This window comes from Polypterus senegalus, chromosome 5, assembly GCF_016835505.1.
Source record: "Polypterus senegalus isolate Bchr_013 chromosome 5, ASM1683550v1, whole genome shotgun sequence".
Taxonomy (NCBI): Eukaryota; Metazoa; Chordata; class Cladistia; order Polypteriformes; family Polypteridae; genus Polypterus; species Polypterus senegalus.
In genome coordinates this window covers 101686347-101701766 of record NC_053158.1, presented here as the reverse complement: position 1 = coordinate 101701766, position 15420 = coordinate 101686347, and the positions used below count along the sequence as shown (strand labels likewise).

The 15420-nt window shown below is 38.4% G+C and overlaps 1 protein-coding gene across 2 annotated transcripts in view; it reads right to left on the bottom strand.

The window, feature by feature from the left end:
* The window catches only part of LOC120529404 (calcium/calmodulin-dependent 3',5'-cyclic nucleotide phosphodiesterase 1C-like), a 697603-nt gene extending 693421 nt beyond the window's left edge, over positions 1-4182 (bottom strand). For both annotated transcript variants that reach the window (XM_039753171.1, XM_039753172.1), the window contains exon 1: positions 3958-4182. In XM_039753171.1, coding sequence (XP_039609105.1) covers positions 3958-4042 — 85 coding nt within the window. In that variant the 5' untranslated portion in view covers positions 4043-4182. The remainder of the gene's footprint in view (positions 1-3957) is intronic.
* Between the last annotated feature and the right edge of the window lie 11238 nt (positions 4183-15420).

Below are 15420 nucleotides of genomic sequence, written 5' to 3'. Positions count from 1 at the left end.
GTGAAGAGAGTGAAAGGACCTTCTTTGTTGGAATGTATTTGATGTTTTGTCTTTCTTCACCTATGTACCAATCAAGGTTGCAGCCAACTGAAACCTCAAAACAGTCCAAGATCATACACAAAAATCAATCCAAAGTCAATCAAGATCTTTCCAATAAAACTCCCAAAAAATTTCCAATTTCACACCTTCAACATGGACCCTAATTGGCTTTCATTTATACTCATAAGTCATGATTCTTCACCTTGCCTGGAATTCTGGGAAATATTGCTTTACTTTAATTTAAGAAAATGTTGTTAGGGTCATTAATGTGCAGAGTGACACATGCAATCAGATAATCAAATTTCATATTTTACTTTTTATTCATAGCTGATTTATGAAAATAAAATGTATAATGTATAAAACATACATTACTCTTGTATTTCTTTTATATGTTTGTGGTTTATATGATTCAAAATATTTAATGTACTGTAGACAATTTAGCAAATCAAGCCAAATTATCTTAGAAAATGGAATTTTATGGAATTTATGTGAATTCAATTCTGTTTTCTGCATGGCACTCCAATTCAATTCCAATTCCATTCATTCTCAGCTACATGCAATTCTAATTCCAACTCCAATTCCAGGAAGTGAACTGGAATTTACCATGCATCCTCAATTCAAATCATGAATTGCCCCAACCCTGTTTGATAATATCTTCATGCATGAGCTACCATCATAAGATTTGGCCCTCCACGACACTCTAGTGGTTCCATACATGTCCAGTATGTATTGAATACCATATGTTAACTTCAAGTTTAAGTTTACATCCATTTTCCATGCCTACTTATCAGGCAAGTGTTAGGTACAGGGCAAGAGCCATTCCTGCGCAGAATGCCAGCCCACGCAGGGTGAACACACACACACACATATATATATATATAAGAAGAAGCCACAACATTAAACCACTGACAGATGAAGGGAACAACATTGATTATTTTGTTATAATGGTACCTGTCAAGGAGTAGAATATATCAGGCAGCAAGCGAGCAGTAAGTTCTTAATAGTGATGTGTTGGAAGCAGAAAAAATGGGCATGTGAAGGATTCTGAGCTATTTTGTCAAGGGCCAAATTGTGATAGCTAGATGACTAGGTCACAGCATCTCCAAAATGGCAGTTCTTGTGTGGTGTTCCTGGTATGCAGTGGCTACTACCTGCCTAATGTGGTCCAAGGAAAGACAACCTATCCTAACCTACTATAGTACAAATTGCTGAAAAACTTAATGCTGGCCATGAGAGAAAGTTGTCAGAACACACAGTGCAACACAGCTTGCCGCATATCAGGTAGCATAACCATGGACTGGTCAGAGTGCCCATGCTAAGCCCTGTCCATCACTAAAAGTGCCAATAATAGGCATGTAATTATCAGAACTGGACCATGGAGCAATGGAAGAAGGTGGCCTGATCTGATGAATCCTGCTTTCTTTTAGATCATGTGAACAGCCAGGTGCATGTTTCATTTACCTGGAAAAGAGATGGCAGCAGCAGGTGCACCGGTGGGGGAAGTGTGATGCTGTGGGCAATGTTTTCCTGGGAAGCCTTGGTTCCTGACATTCATGTGGATGTTACTTTGACATGTACCACCCACCTAAAAGATTTTGTAGACCACATACACCCCTTCATGGCAACAGAATTGCCAGATGGCAGTGGCCTCTAATACACCCTGCCACACTGCAAAAAAAAAAAATTCCACAATTGTTTGAGGAACATGACAAAGAGTTCAAGGTGTTGACTTGACCTCCAAATTCACAAGATCTCAATCTGAGTGAGCATCTGTTGGAAAGTCTGATCCATGGAGGCCTCACCTCACAACTTACAGGACTTAACGGATCTGACTTTCCACAGATGCTCACTCAGATCGAGATCTTGTGAATTTGGAGATCAAGTCAACACCTTGAACTCTTTGTCATGTTCCTCAAACCATGTCTTAAATTCAACTCAATCTGTAAGAATATAGAGTATACTTTGTAAACTATGTGTTATATTGTATTTTGGACTGAAATGCACTATATATTAATTCCTTTTACATTTCCACACATTAAGCTCTATAGTGAGTGAGGAGCAAAAGGCCTTTTTTCCCTTGAGGAAGAAGTTAAGAGCAGAAGCAGTGCAAACAAAGTAAATCATCAGTAGTGAAAACCAATCTCAGGACCCCACATTGATTTTGTAATATTGCAGTTTAGTTATTTTTATTTTCCTGTCAACTGAGTAGATTGTAACAAGAACTGTATACATGCTTATCTAACAGCCCCCAGTGATGCCCAGGTTTTTCTTTTGGTGTAACATGACATCAGTTAACAAGCACTTGTAATCATTCAAGACACTAATTAAGACTTATTTTCCACTGTTGTCCTTTACTTTGCACTCCATCAGGTACCTACACGCTTCAGCTTGATGTCGCCTTAATAGGTGCAGGGCACCGGCGAGCAGGATCAAACGTGCTGACAGCACCAGGGCTTCCGTTGAAAAACAACGAGCACTCCCTTAAGGCATCTTCCTCCTGCCTTGGAGAGGACACTAGTTTACTGTTAATGGCTTTCTGGAGCGCCTTGGAGAGTGCCTTTAAGATCTATAAAGTGGTAATCTGCCACAAAGGGAGACCCGGCCACTGTGCTGTAATAATGCCAAGCAACCAACAGTTTGCTTGTTTTCAGTAAGGAGCATGTGACGTGCGCCAAGTTGTAGTAATTATCAAGCAGACGAATTTAATGAGGTCTCTACTGGGCTTTTTTAGCTGACAGCGAGAAGTATATAGAAGAAGCACTTGTTAGTGGCAGTTTCAGATCACGGTGTGACATCACAATAACCCCCACACCATTTAGTCTTCGCGTTGTTACTATAGTAACGGTAATCATTCTCTTCTCAAACCTTGTAAGCTATTCAGTTTGCCAAGACTTCAAAGTCAAGATTCTTAGTTTTTTTTTTTCAAAATGAGAGTCACAGAAAAGATCTTGAACTTGAGATTGCAAAGGGGAATGCTTATAAAACCTTGTGTTCAATAATTGAAAGTATCGTGTTTTTGTAGTGCCAACTTTCTTGTAGGATTCAAAACAGCAGAGCTGATATAGCAAGTCAGCCACGTTTTTTTCTTGTTATCAGATCATTAAAATACAAGCAAATATACTCGTCTGCCCATACCAGATGAAAACAGTCTGCTGGTAAAACTGCTTTTTATATTTTCTAGCCTGTTGAAAGCGACAGTAACCTGATGACAGATGATTAGGCATTCACTTCGATCAACGCCCCAAACAGCTGCAGTTCAATTGTAGAAGAAAAAAGTAAACCACGCACAAAATAGAAATATATACCATCATTTTTTTTAAAATTCTGCTTACATTTCCACAGTTAACATAAGGAGAAACAGATGTTGCTTAAATGAACAAGTTTAATATCCTATAGCGCCTTTGCAGGTGTCCCTCGAAAGTGAAACTTTTCTGTATTGCAAAAACTAAGTAATTACAAGTACATGATGGGGTGAGTACAGTGTGATACGTACGGATAATCTTTTAAAATCCACCTTTTAAAAACAAACAACTACATCGCAGCTTCTGTCTTCGCAGTGATCCAATGGACGAACTGAAGTGCACATCGCTATGTACAGAGCTGTTCATCGGTACTGCTATAACAACTGTTGTTATTACAGTTATTTATTACTTTTGTCATCATCATAGTCGTCCTCATTGCCCCTATTGGGCAATCAATGCAAAGAATATTTCCAAAAATTGATCATGCGTGTCCGTTAGCTCAACCTACTTTCCAAAAAAAAATAATCCATACATTGAAAAATAAAATAAGACTTTTCTCGAGCGCCAACTTTGCAATATAATAGCGTCTTAGCAATGATGCCTTACTAAAACCAGACTGCAAGACACCAACCGCTTTGTCCATCGGAAAAAAAAAAATCCGCGAAGTTGCGCTTACCTATTGTGAAGCTAAAGCCATCAATGCTGAACGTGGCACTCCGGCATTTTTTGAAGCTTTGTTTTCTAGTGCTCAGTTCACTCATTTTTATGGCTCGCTTTCCTCGCAGCGCGTGCCTCCCGACTGCAGCGACTGTTGTGTTAACAGTTGCTCAAGTAGAGACTGCAATTAGCCGCTCCTGAAATCCTGCCTAAGGTGACACTGGCGCCTGACCTCACACATCTTCTAGTGCGCTACGAGACATCCACCCGGCAGCATCTCTCCACCCTCCCGGTGTATCCCCACTGACTTGCTTCCCAGTCCGTGCTTTGGCTAGAAGACCCGTGTCGGCACGTGGGACTCCGCAGCCAGCACTATAGCCTGTATGACATTTTTTTTATTGTCCTTCTTATTTTTGTTCACTTTTCTTGAATTTTTGCATGTTCCGCCTGCCACAGTAGCCTATCCATACACAAGATACTGCACTTGTTGTCCAGAGGGATTGAAACCTATCCACGCACACTCTTTCTCAGATTCACGCTCTTTTGATCCTGATTCAAAATACCGCGGCACTCTTCAGCTTTTAAAGCTTGGTTTCAGACTTTTCATGCTAGCCTCGGGCATACAGAAGGGGGGCTGCTCCTCACTTCTGGTGCAAAGAGCGCTGATTGCAGATAACAACATGAGTAGATTCTGGTCTTGCAACCCATCCCGTGCTGCTTCTAGCGATGCTCCTCAGTGTTTATAATATTTGCTTAGGCTCCCAGTACTGAAAAATGAGGTACACATAAATGGATGAGTTGATAAATAACATGTTACATATTGGATTGCAGATCTCTGCTGAGAAAACTACCATTATTTTTTTTTCTGTTGGATATATATAACCTAAAACAGCATGGCTTAAATTAGCAAATTTTTAAATATGAAACCATGTTCAAATTCATGTCAAACAAGGTGAACACAGTAAAATGAAATTCTTACTCAGAACAGTTAATACCCACAAAACACACCCACAAAAAGAAAAATGGAATGCAAAATGTACAGTATATATTGTATATTTATACACTACATGGCCAAAAGTATGTGGATACGCCCCCAAATTATGAATTTCTGGTGTTTCAGCCGCACCCATTTTTAACAGGTGTATAAAATCAAGCACTTCACTATGCATTCTCCTTTGACAGACATTGGTAGTGGAATAGTTCATACTGAAGAGTTTAGTGACTTTAAAGGTGGAATTGTCATTGGAACCAGTTAGTACTTGAAGTTTCTGCCTTGCTAGATCTACCTGTGATAAGAAAAAGGCTGACAATTTTTAAATAAATATTTAATAGGCCAGCTCAATCACTGTGGGTGTTCGTGCAGCTGCAGGAGGTTGGTGAGGTAATTGGGGTGAGACGCACCTTCATGTGAGGGCGTGGTCTGTCACAAATGCTTCATCGACTTTCTGCAGTGTGCAATTAAGGCGCTGCACCTATGGAAGCATATAAGGGAGAGCCAGCACGAGAGAGAGAAAAAACAGAACAGAATGAGATCCGTGAGAGCAGGATTGGGAGGTGAGGCAGGATGGACAGCCAGCCAGTGTGGGGAAAGGCAACATGGTCACAGGCCCTAAGACAGAGTGATGGATTGGTGCTCTAGGGGTGGCTCACCCTCATTGATTGTCTGTAGTAGTGGGTGCAATCAAAGCAGAGTCCTCTCCAGGGATCTGAGGCATGCCAGAGCAAGAGAGACGGATGACAAGAGGACAACCGAGCCTGAGTGGTCTGGCCTAAGCTGCTCAAGGCAGCTAAGACAGGGGTCGGGTTGGTGAGGATCATGGCTGCTGACGTCTCCAACAGCTGAGCGAGTAAAGAGTGGGCTGGAAAGATGAAGAGGAAGTTGTGCCAGGCTTATCTCAGAGTGAATGGAACATTGCCCCAATAACTGTTTGGTTTATTCTCATTTTAATTCCGGATTTTAACTTCACAGGCTTTCACTGTTTTAAAAGGATTATTTATTGAACAATTTTGAACACTACACAGTTTTTGGAACAATGTTTGCTTGTTTTGGGATTCTTTGAATAAAAGCACTTTTGCACTTTTATGCACTTACCCCTTGCTCTGTGTGAGTGTCCTCATCTGCTGGCTCATCCCTTGGGTACGTTATCGGCAGTAGTGGGTACAAGAGACTCCCTAGAGCAAATGGGAGAGTAGAGTGATCCGCACCATCACATTTCTGTGGTCATCTGTAAGTGGCATTATTGTGAAATGGAAGTGTTGAGCAGCAACATCAGCTCAGCTGCAAATTGGCACACCATGCAAATTCATAGGGTGGGGTGTAGCTCATCACTTGTATATCATGTAAAAATAACCTATCCTTTGCTGCTTTACTCACAACAGAGTGTCAGCCTCTGAAAGTAGTCAACAGTACAAGAACTGTACTTCATGAAATAGGTTTCCATGGCCAAGCAGCTTCACACAAGCCTAAGATCTCTATGTAGATTGTCACACATCAATGGGAGTGTTGTAAAGCATGCTGCCATTGGACTCTGGAGCAGTGGAAACGTGTTGTCTGAAATGATCAATCACACTTCACTATGGGAAAGGCTGATGGATGAATCTCACTTTGGTGGATGCCAGGAGAACATTGCCTTTCTGGATTGCATAAAAAGTTACTGTAAAACTTGATGGAAAAGGAGGGATAATGGTCTAGGTCTGTTTTTCACGGTGTGAGCTAGGACCCTTGGTTCCAATGAAGGGCACTGTTAATTCTACAGCATACATAGGTATTTTAGACAATTGTGTGTTTCCAAATTTGTGGCAGCAGTTTGAGAAAGGGTTATGGTTAGATTTTCCTGTTCCAGTAAAACACTAGCCCTGTGCACAATGCCAGGTCCATAAACACAAGGTCTGACAAGTCTGGTGTGAAGGAACTTATAAAGCCCTGTCCTCTACCCTATTGAACAATTTTGGTATGATACAGAATGCTAAATGTGAGTGAGGTCTTCTCATTCAACATCAATAACTGACACCTTGAACAAATGCTCTTTGGCTGAATGGGCACAAATTCATGCATACTCATTCCAAAATCTTGTTGTAAGCCTTCCCAGAAGAGTGGAGGCTGTTATAGCCACAAGGACAACTCTATATTAATATCCATGGTTTTGGAATGGGATGTCCTAGAAGCTTATATGTGATGGTCAGGTGTCAAACATCTTTTGGGCATATTGTGTTTATAATATATTCAGTACATATATTTACTAAATCTATCTCTCTCATTTTATTTATATATACTAGGGGGCTTTGCCCCCTGCTCGCTTCGCTCGCCAACCCCTGGGCCTTCACTACACACTAAACTCTTTGCGGTTCTGCCACTCGCATATGGGAATGTGGATGTACAATTTAAACAGACTTTTATTTTCATGGGAATTGTTACATATGCATAATATAACTATTTTACATTACAGCAAGTAATTAACCATATTAAAAAATAGTAAAATGTAATAATTTCAAAGTAAATTATGTTTCATGTAGCATTACAGTTATTCGTTGTGTAATACAATTTCATTCTGCTTGGCTTTGAAATTAACAGATAAATACTTTTTAAACTTACACTTTTACTATAAAACTTTTTGAATTAAATTTTCGTCAATATCGCAATGAATTTTGGTTCTGTGTTTGGACTTTCATTGTGACAATGCAACATATAACCCGTGATTGAATTTCGTTTCTTTCTCTCTATTAAATAAAACAACATTTTCAAATGTTTGGCTCTGAGATTTGTTAATTGTCTTTGCAAAAGCTATTCTATAGGGAAACTGTTAATGTTTTAATATGAATGGCATATCAAGATCTTGTTTGTTGTCTAATGTTATCTGCGGAAGATTTACTACATTACCTTTCTTGGATACATCCTTCTTTCTACAGTAATTTGTGCGGTGGAAGACCAGACGGTGTTAACGGTTGTACTGTAGATATTCTTCGGGATATTGTAAGTTGATGTTTTCATGTTCCGCACGATCACCACCAACTGTTTCAGCATAGTCTATTGATATGCATTTAACTAATTTGCCGTCTAACCGATCAACAATTTTTGGGGTTACTTTATTTGACTTCCACGTTTCTTGGTGCTAGGATTGCCCGTGTACTCATTTTTTCTGTTGATAACTCTTCGTGATGAAATTCTTCAATAAGATTTGGACATAATATGTTCTTCTTTAATTGGGAACTTCAAGTGAGAAAAACATTAAAATTTATAAGAGCTGAGAGAACAGGAACTGTGTCTGTCAGATGCATTCACACGAATGAGAGGTGAGAATACCATGTGCGTGGTTGAATATGGTTGAGAGGAGGGCGTGACTTGAAAAAATCTCATGGCCAAAGTCTTGTTTTGCGGGACTTGAAAAAAATCTCTTGAAAAAAGTCTTGTCTTGTTTTTTTATATAGTAGATCTGTACATATATATATACTGTATGTACTGTATATACACTCACTGGCCACTTTATTAGGTACACCTGTTCAACTGCTTGTTAACACAAATATCTACAAGGGGAAGTCACCAAACTCAGGTGCACGAGTGGTTCTGCTGACAAGACAAATCCTTTTATTCTGCTGGAATCCAGGCACTTCCAGGCAGGGGACGCAAGTGCATTGAGAAGGGCGGAGACTACACTGAGAAATGACATTGTCAGTTTTGTTAAGGTTTGTTCCATTTTCTGATAAATCCCATTTTCTAACTTTAGCTTCACTCCCCCTCGTAAGTTCCATGAAATTCTACTTTCTAAGATAATTTGACTTGATTTGCTAAATAGTCTACAGTACATTAAATATTATGAATCACATAAATCTCAAACATGTAAAAGAAATACATTCAACAGTAATGCATGTGTTATATATTATACATGTCATTTTCACAAATCACTGTCACAAATAAAAAGTTAAATATGACATTTGATTGTCTCATTTGCATATGTCATTCTGCACATTAATGTCCCTAACAATGTTTTCTTAAATTAGATTAAAACAATGTTTGGCAAAATTCCATGCTAGGTAAAGGTTCATGATCTATGAGTATAAAGGAAAGCCAAATAGGGTCCAAGCTGAAGGCGTGAGAGTTTGATGATGAGGTTCTATGAGTTTGATTGGAAAGATCTGAATTGACTTTGGTTTGCTTTTTGTGTATGACCTTGAACTGTTTTGGTTTCATTTGGCTGCAATCCTGGACCCAAGATTTAAACTTGACTGGTACATGGGTGGAGAAAGACAACATCAAAAACAACAAAGAAGGTCCTTTCACTCTCTTCGCCGTAAGTAGCTACAAAGGACTGCTCTTCACCACCAAAAAAGAAAACAAAACTTTTTGCATTTATGGACACCCAAGTCCCATCCACATCTGCAGAGCTGCCATCATCAGAGGAGGTACCAAATTACTTAAGTCTACTGTGCCATACTGATTCTGTATTGGAAGGACAACCAGATTCAGTTCTCCTATTTGGCTCAAATTGGAATATCAGTATCTAACTATTCCTGCCTCATCTGCTCCTGTGGAACATGTTTTCAGCATTTCTGGCAAGATATTTAAGCATGAGAAATGCAATGTTAGCTATGCAAAATTTTAGAAAATGATGATAATTTAATGCAACAAAAAGTGAATGAAATACGTGAATGAACATGACTCATTATTTTGTGGTTTGAGACAGATATCATGCGGCAGCATGAAGCTGAAAAGGAAATAAGGTTAAAGACATAACATTTTGACTGTATAGTCTTCCTTCTTTCATTTCCAACATGGAAGTAATCTTTACTTTAATTCATAGATATCAATATATTGTCACGCATGTGTGCCAGAGGGTCACCTTACAGGCTCACCTAAGGTATGTGCTACCACCTCAGGACAAGAGGGGGCACTGTTACTAACAGTTTGGTCTCCATTTTCCCTTACAACCTTGAGAAACAGTTCCCTGAAGGTGATAAAGCCAAGGAAGCCCCTTCCCTTCCTGTCCACTTGGTATAAAAGGGAGACACTACCAGAAGGTGGTGTCACATTTTAGTCCATACTGCTGTAAAGAGCACGAGAGAGAGAAAAGTGAATCCTTTAAAGTGCACTATTTTAAGGGAACTGTCCTAATTCAAAAGCGCCATCAAGAGATTGTTTTATTTATAGTTTTCTTTTTTTTTTCAAATTAAGTGGCGTTTTTCCTGAATGGTGCCCCAAGCATTTGGCTCTTGTCCTGCGTCATCATTTGCCAGTGATAGAAATATAGAATTAGGAAATATAGGGATAGGAGGAGGCACTCCTAATCACTTTTCATACCCAGAATAATGCCAAGGAGCCCAACAGTATAAAGAATGTCAAATTAGCAAAATAGAGCATACAGATAGGGTGAAGATATCATACCATTAAACAGAACAATTACCCTCTGTGTCTTCTTATGAAAGTGTCAACTCCTACTTTTCATATCCAGCGGCTTATCAACTTACTGACCAAGAAGCACTAAGCGTTCATCTTTTTCTCCCCAACCTCGTCTTTCTTTCTCTCACACACTCACCCCTTAGTTTATTCTGTTAGAGTTTGAGCCTTCTCCCCAACTCTCCTTTCAATTCCAGACTCAAATATACCTCAAACCTGAACAAGCTAAAGGGGTTACTTTCATCCAAACCCCAGAACAATGTCTGGAGTCACAGGGAACCGCTACTAATATCACAAGGATACTAGGGTAGGAGTAACACTAGTGTCTCTTGGTGACCCAGCATACTTCAGGTGATCTTTAAGCACCAGATCTTCAAGGAAGCCTCTCAGCTGTCCATTCCTTACAAGAAATGCCACATGCTATCCTTGGAAAGGATATACTTACTTCTTAGCCTTCCTCCCTGACCTCACCCTGGCCCCATCTTTCAGTTTGTGACCATGTGCTGCTGCCTGATAGTCAAGAAGTCTTGTAACTTCTTGCCAGCCCTCCCTGTCTTCACTCTTTCTGGCCTGAGTATCATGCATCATTCTCCTGTACTGGGTTGCCTGCCAAACCCCCCAGCTGATCATCACTGGATAAGTAGGCTATACTCCCCTATAAATGTATTGTCATTGAGCTAAATATTTTTCTGCAGTATTAAATACAGATTACTTATTTAATTTGAGCCATATTCTATAGGAAAAGCCAGGAGCTTGGCTTGCTCATCTATAAGTGCCTATGTCCAAGGATTAATTTGCAAATGAATCAGTTTTAAAAAATGCCTAATACTTTTAAGAGTGAAGGCATGAAACCCACAATGACTTTCCCTATAAAAGAGAGACCTTTTTCAGATTTTGGTTTGTTAGGCTAAACCAGGCAATGAAGCTGAAAGTAATGACAGACTGAGTCACAGTGTGATGAAAGGATAACACGAAGTCCGGATCCTTTTTACACAGTGAGTTTACGGAGGAGAAATAAGCCTTGATTGCATTTAGAGCACATTATTTTGTATTTATATTTCAGTTATGAATATTACATAGGCTAATTCATAAGTATTTATATTCAGTCACTATTTCTACCTTCCTCCTCTAGAACAACAATGGATGAAGATGCATTTCTGTCTCTTAAAGTCAAGAATCATTTCTTTTTTTCATTTAGAGTTAGATGGTTCTTATTGCATCAGTTTGCCAGATAGTTAATTTGTTCATATAACAGCTTTCATCTCCTGCAGATATGTACTATATACTATCAGTGTGGTGTCATCAGCATACTTGATAATGGAATGGTGGTCATTGTTCTATCTCAGGTCACTTTTGTACAGTGTAAATAGTAACACTGAGGAATCCCTGTGTTTGAGTGAATGATTTTTGAAATAGTGTCTTGTACTTTGACTGTCTGTGAATGATTTCAAAGGAAGCCTTGAATCCATAAAGTAATAAAATCCCTATTTACTGTGCAGCTTCCCAATCAGTATGTGAGGTTGGGTGGTATTGAACACTAAAGAATAATCCACAAATAATGAACTGAAATATGAACCAGGCCTGTCAACAAAAATGTAAATTTGATGTAGGAAAACCAGCGCAGCATCTTAAACACTTCAGTTTGCACAGTAAGCAAATTGGTAGTTATCTTGAGATGACTTTTTGTCTCTCATTAATTTGAGTTTTACTAAATATTTGCCCCTTGACCATGAGCAAATCTGATTTTTACAGTAAAGCTTCAGAGCATTGCACAAAATTATTAAAAAATGTTAATCTTTCATGTAATGTTTCATTTATGAGAGATTAGTACAGGCTCATTCATTTTTTTATGGTCCTCAGACTTTATCCTTATCATTTTTTCCTAGATAGCAATCCCAATGTAGGCCAACAGAGGGCGCTACTGCTTCAGAAATGGGCTATAGGGGTGAAACAGGAGTTTTGAGCTGGCACCTCCGGGTGCCAGTGTATCTAGTCCAAGAGGGTCACTGGAGAAGACAGTCAGTCAATCTGGTCATCATCAGTGCTTTTCTGTGGTAAGGGCAGCTACATCAGCTAATGATGCCAACTCTGACCTATGAAATGGTTACCATGGGTACTCAGAAGTAAGACCCTGTCACGTCTAATAAGGCCTCCTTTGCGTTGGCCTGGGGAGCTTAGAGTTTGGAGGTTGTTGGTAGAAAAGTCTTTACTGCCAATAGGAAGGGAGGAAGGAGAGGTAGAGGGTGGAAGATGTATTGTGAAGGGAGAACATTGAAGATATAGCTGTCAGTTAAGACTTTGTGGTCATCTTTAGTTTCTTGTTTTTATTTTTTCATATAAAAACAATTGAGGTTTGTGACCATGTGACCTTTTCATTATTTTTTGCAATGCTGTCTTCTTTTGGTTTCAGTTTACAGGCACCAACATTTTGTGTATTGCTTACTGCAGCAATGATTCCAGGAAATTGTATGAAATGATTTCAGCCTTCTAATGCTAAGTTTGTGGATTCAGAAAAAAAAAACAATGCATCAGAACTTTTGCATGTTTTTTGCTTTGTTTTTTCCAACTAACATTTATGGTTATTTTTTGGATTTTGGAAATCAGTTTTCATTTGCCTTTCTGTTAGGTCTTTTGAACATGGATGTTTGATGATTCACTCCTTTGTTGTATTTTGTTATCCTCTGTAGTGTTACCATCTATCTCTGTGTGTGTATGTGATAAATTAATTTTAACTCCCGTGTCTGTGTTTGAGTTCAAGTTCAGCTCTAGAATACCCCTGTTCAGTCCACACCCTTCAAACAAAAACAATGAGATTGATGCAGCCTTTATGAACATTATAGCATTAGAACAATCTAGACAAGAATAGACCATTCAGCCCAACAAAGCTTGTCAGTCCTGTTCACTTAATTCTTCTAAAAAACATCTAGTTTTGAAAGTCCCTTAAATCTTACTGTCTACCACACTACATAGTACTTTATTCCAACTGTTTACGGTTCTCTGTGTAAACAAAAACTTCCTAATGTTTGTGCAACATTTACCCTTAACAAGTTTCCAACTGTGTCCCTGTGTTCTTGATGAACTCATTTTAAAATAACAGTGTCGATTCACTCTATTAATTCCCTTCATAATTTTAAACACTTCAATCATGTCACCTCTTAATCTTCTTTTGCTTAAACTGAAAAGACTCAGCTCTTTTAATCTTTCTTCATAATTCATCCCCTGTAGCCCTGAAATGAGCCTATTCACTCTTCTCTGGACCTTTTCTAGTGCTGTTATGACCTTTTTGTACCTTGGAGACCAAAACTGTACACAGTACTCCAGATGAGGCCTCACCAGTGTGTTTTATAGTTTGAGCATAGCCACTTTGGATTTTTACTCCACACATCATGCTATATAACCTAACATTCTGTTTGCCTTCTTAATGGCTTCTGAACACTGTCAGTAAGTTGATAGCGTAGAGTCCATTACAACTCCTAAATCCTTCTCATGAGGTGCACGCTTGATTTTCTGACCGCCCATTGTGTATTCAAACCTAACATTTTACTTCCAATGTGTAATACCTTACATTTACTGACAGTAAATTTCATCTGCCACAAATCTGCACAAGCCTTTATGCTGTCCAAGTCCCTCTGCGATAATGTAAAGGATTCCAGATGATCTGATAATCCATCTATCTTGGAATCATCTGCAAACTTAACCAGTATGTTATTATATTCCTTTCCAAATCATATATATATATATATATATATATATATATATATATATATATATATATATATATATATATATATATATATATATATATATATATATATATATATATATATATATATATATATATATATATATATATATATATATACTGTATATTAAAAATAGCAGTGGCTCTAGCACTGACCCCTGTGGAACACCACTCTTAATATCAGCCAATTCTCATAAGGTTCCTTGCACATAACCTTTTGCTTCCAGAGGCAATTCTGCACCCATTTACAATCATCACCCTGAACTCCAACTTCTTTTAGTTTGATGCCCAACCTTTCATGTGGTAATATATCAAATGCTTTCTGAAAATCAAGATAAATAATATAAATTATCACTTTGATCATATCTTTTTGTTGCTTCTTCAGAGAATCCCATCATGTTAGTAAAACACGACCTCTCTCTTCTGAACCCATGCTGACTGTTCAGAAAAACTCCTGTACTTGCCATGTGCTGCTCAAACTTATCCCCTTAATAATTTCTTACATTCATTTTCCTGTGATGCATGTTAAGATTATTGGCCTGTAGTTGTTTGAATCGGTCACTCTACTTATATAATAGGATGATATTTGCCATTTTCCAGTCCTTTGAAATTTCACCAATGTGCAGTGACTTCCTAAAAATATGCGTCAAGGGTTTATATATGTACTCGCTAGCCTCCTTAAGAACTTGAGGGTAAATATTATCTGGTCCTGGTGATTTGTTCGATTTCAGCCTATTTATTCTGAGCGGTACTTTTCCCTCTATTTCCAAATCAATCACTACCATTTCAGTAGTCCCATTTACCACTGCAGGATTATCTACTTCCTCACTTGTGAAGACCTCAGAAAAATGCTTATTTAGAGCATCCGCTGTTTCACTCTCTATATTTTTAAATTACATTTTACTATTCCAGATGTACTTTACCTCCTCCTTGGCTGTTTTTTTTACTACTAAAATACTGAAAGAATTGCTTTAGGTGACCTTTCATGCTATTTGCTATATTCCTCTCTAATTGCCTTTTAGCTTTCCTAATATCCTTTTTAATGGTTGTGCACATGTTCTCATGTGCCCTACAATTCATATTGGAGTTATTAGTCTTATACACCTTATACAGATGTTTTTTTGTTTGCAGCTTCTTTTTTAACTCTTTATTAACCCACTGTAGAGTTTCTTTAATTCAAAATGTAGGTACTGTATGTACCTATCCTGCATTATATGTAAATACATTTTCCACTGTTTTGCAACTGTCTCCACACTTTAAAAGCTTAACCCAGTCTATCCTCCTTAGACATTGCTGCATTTTTCTCAAAATTTGGCCTAACAAAGTTAAACTTAACAGTTTTAGTCTTTGCA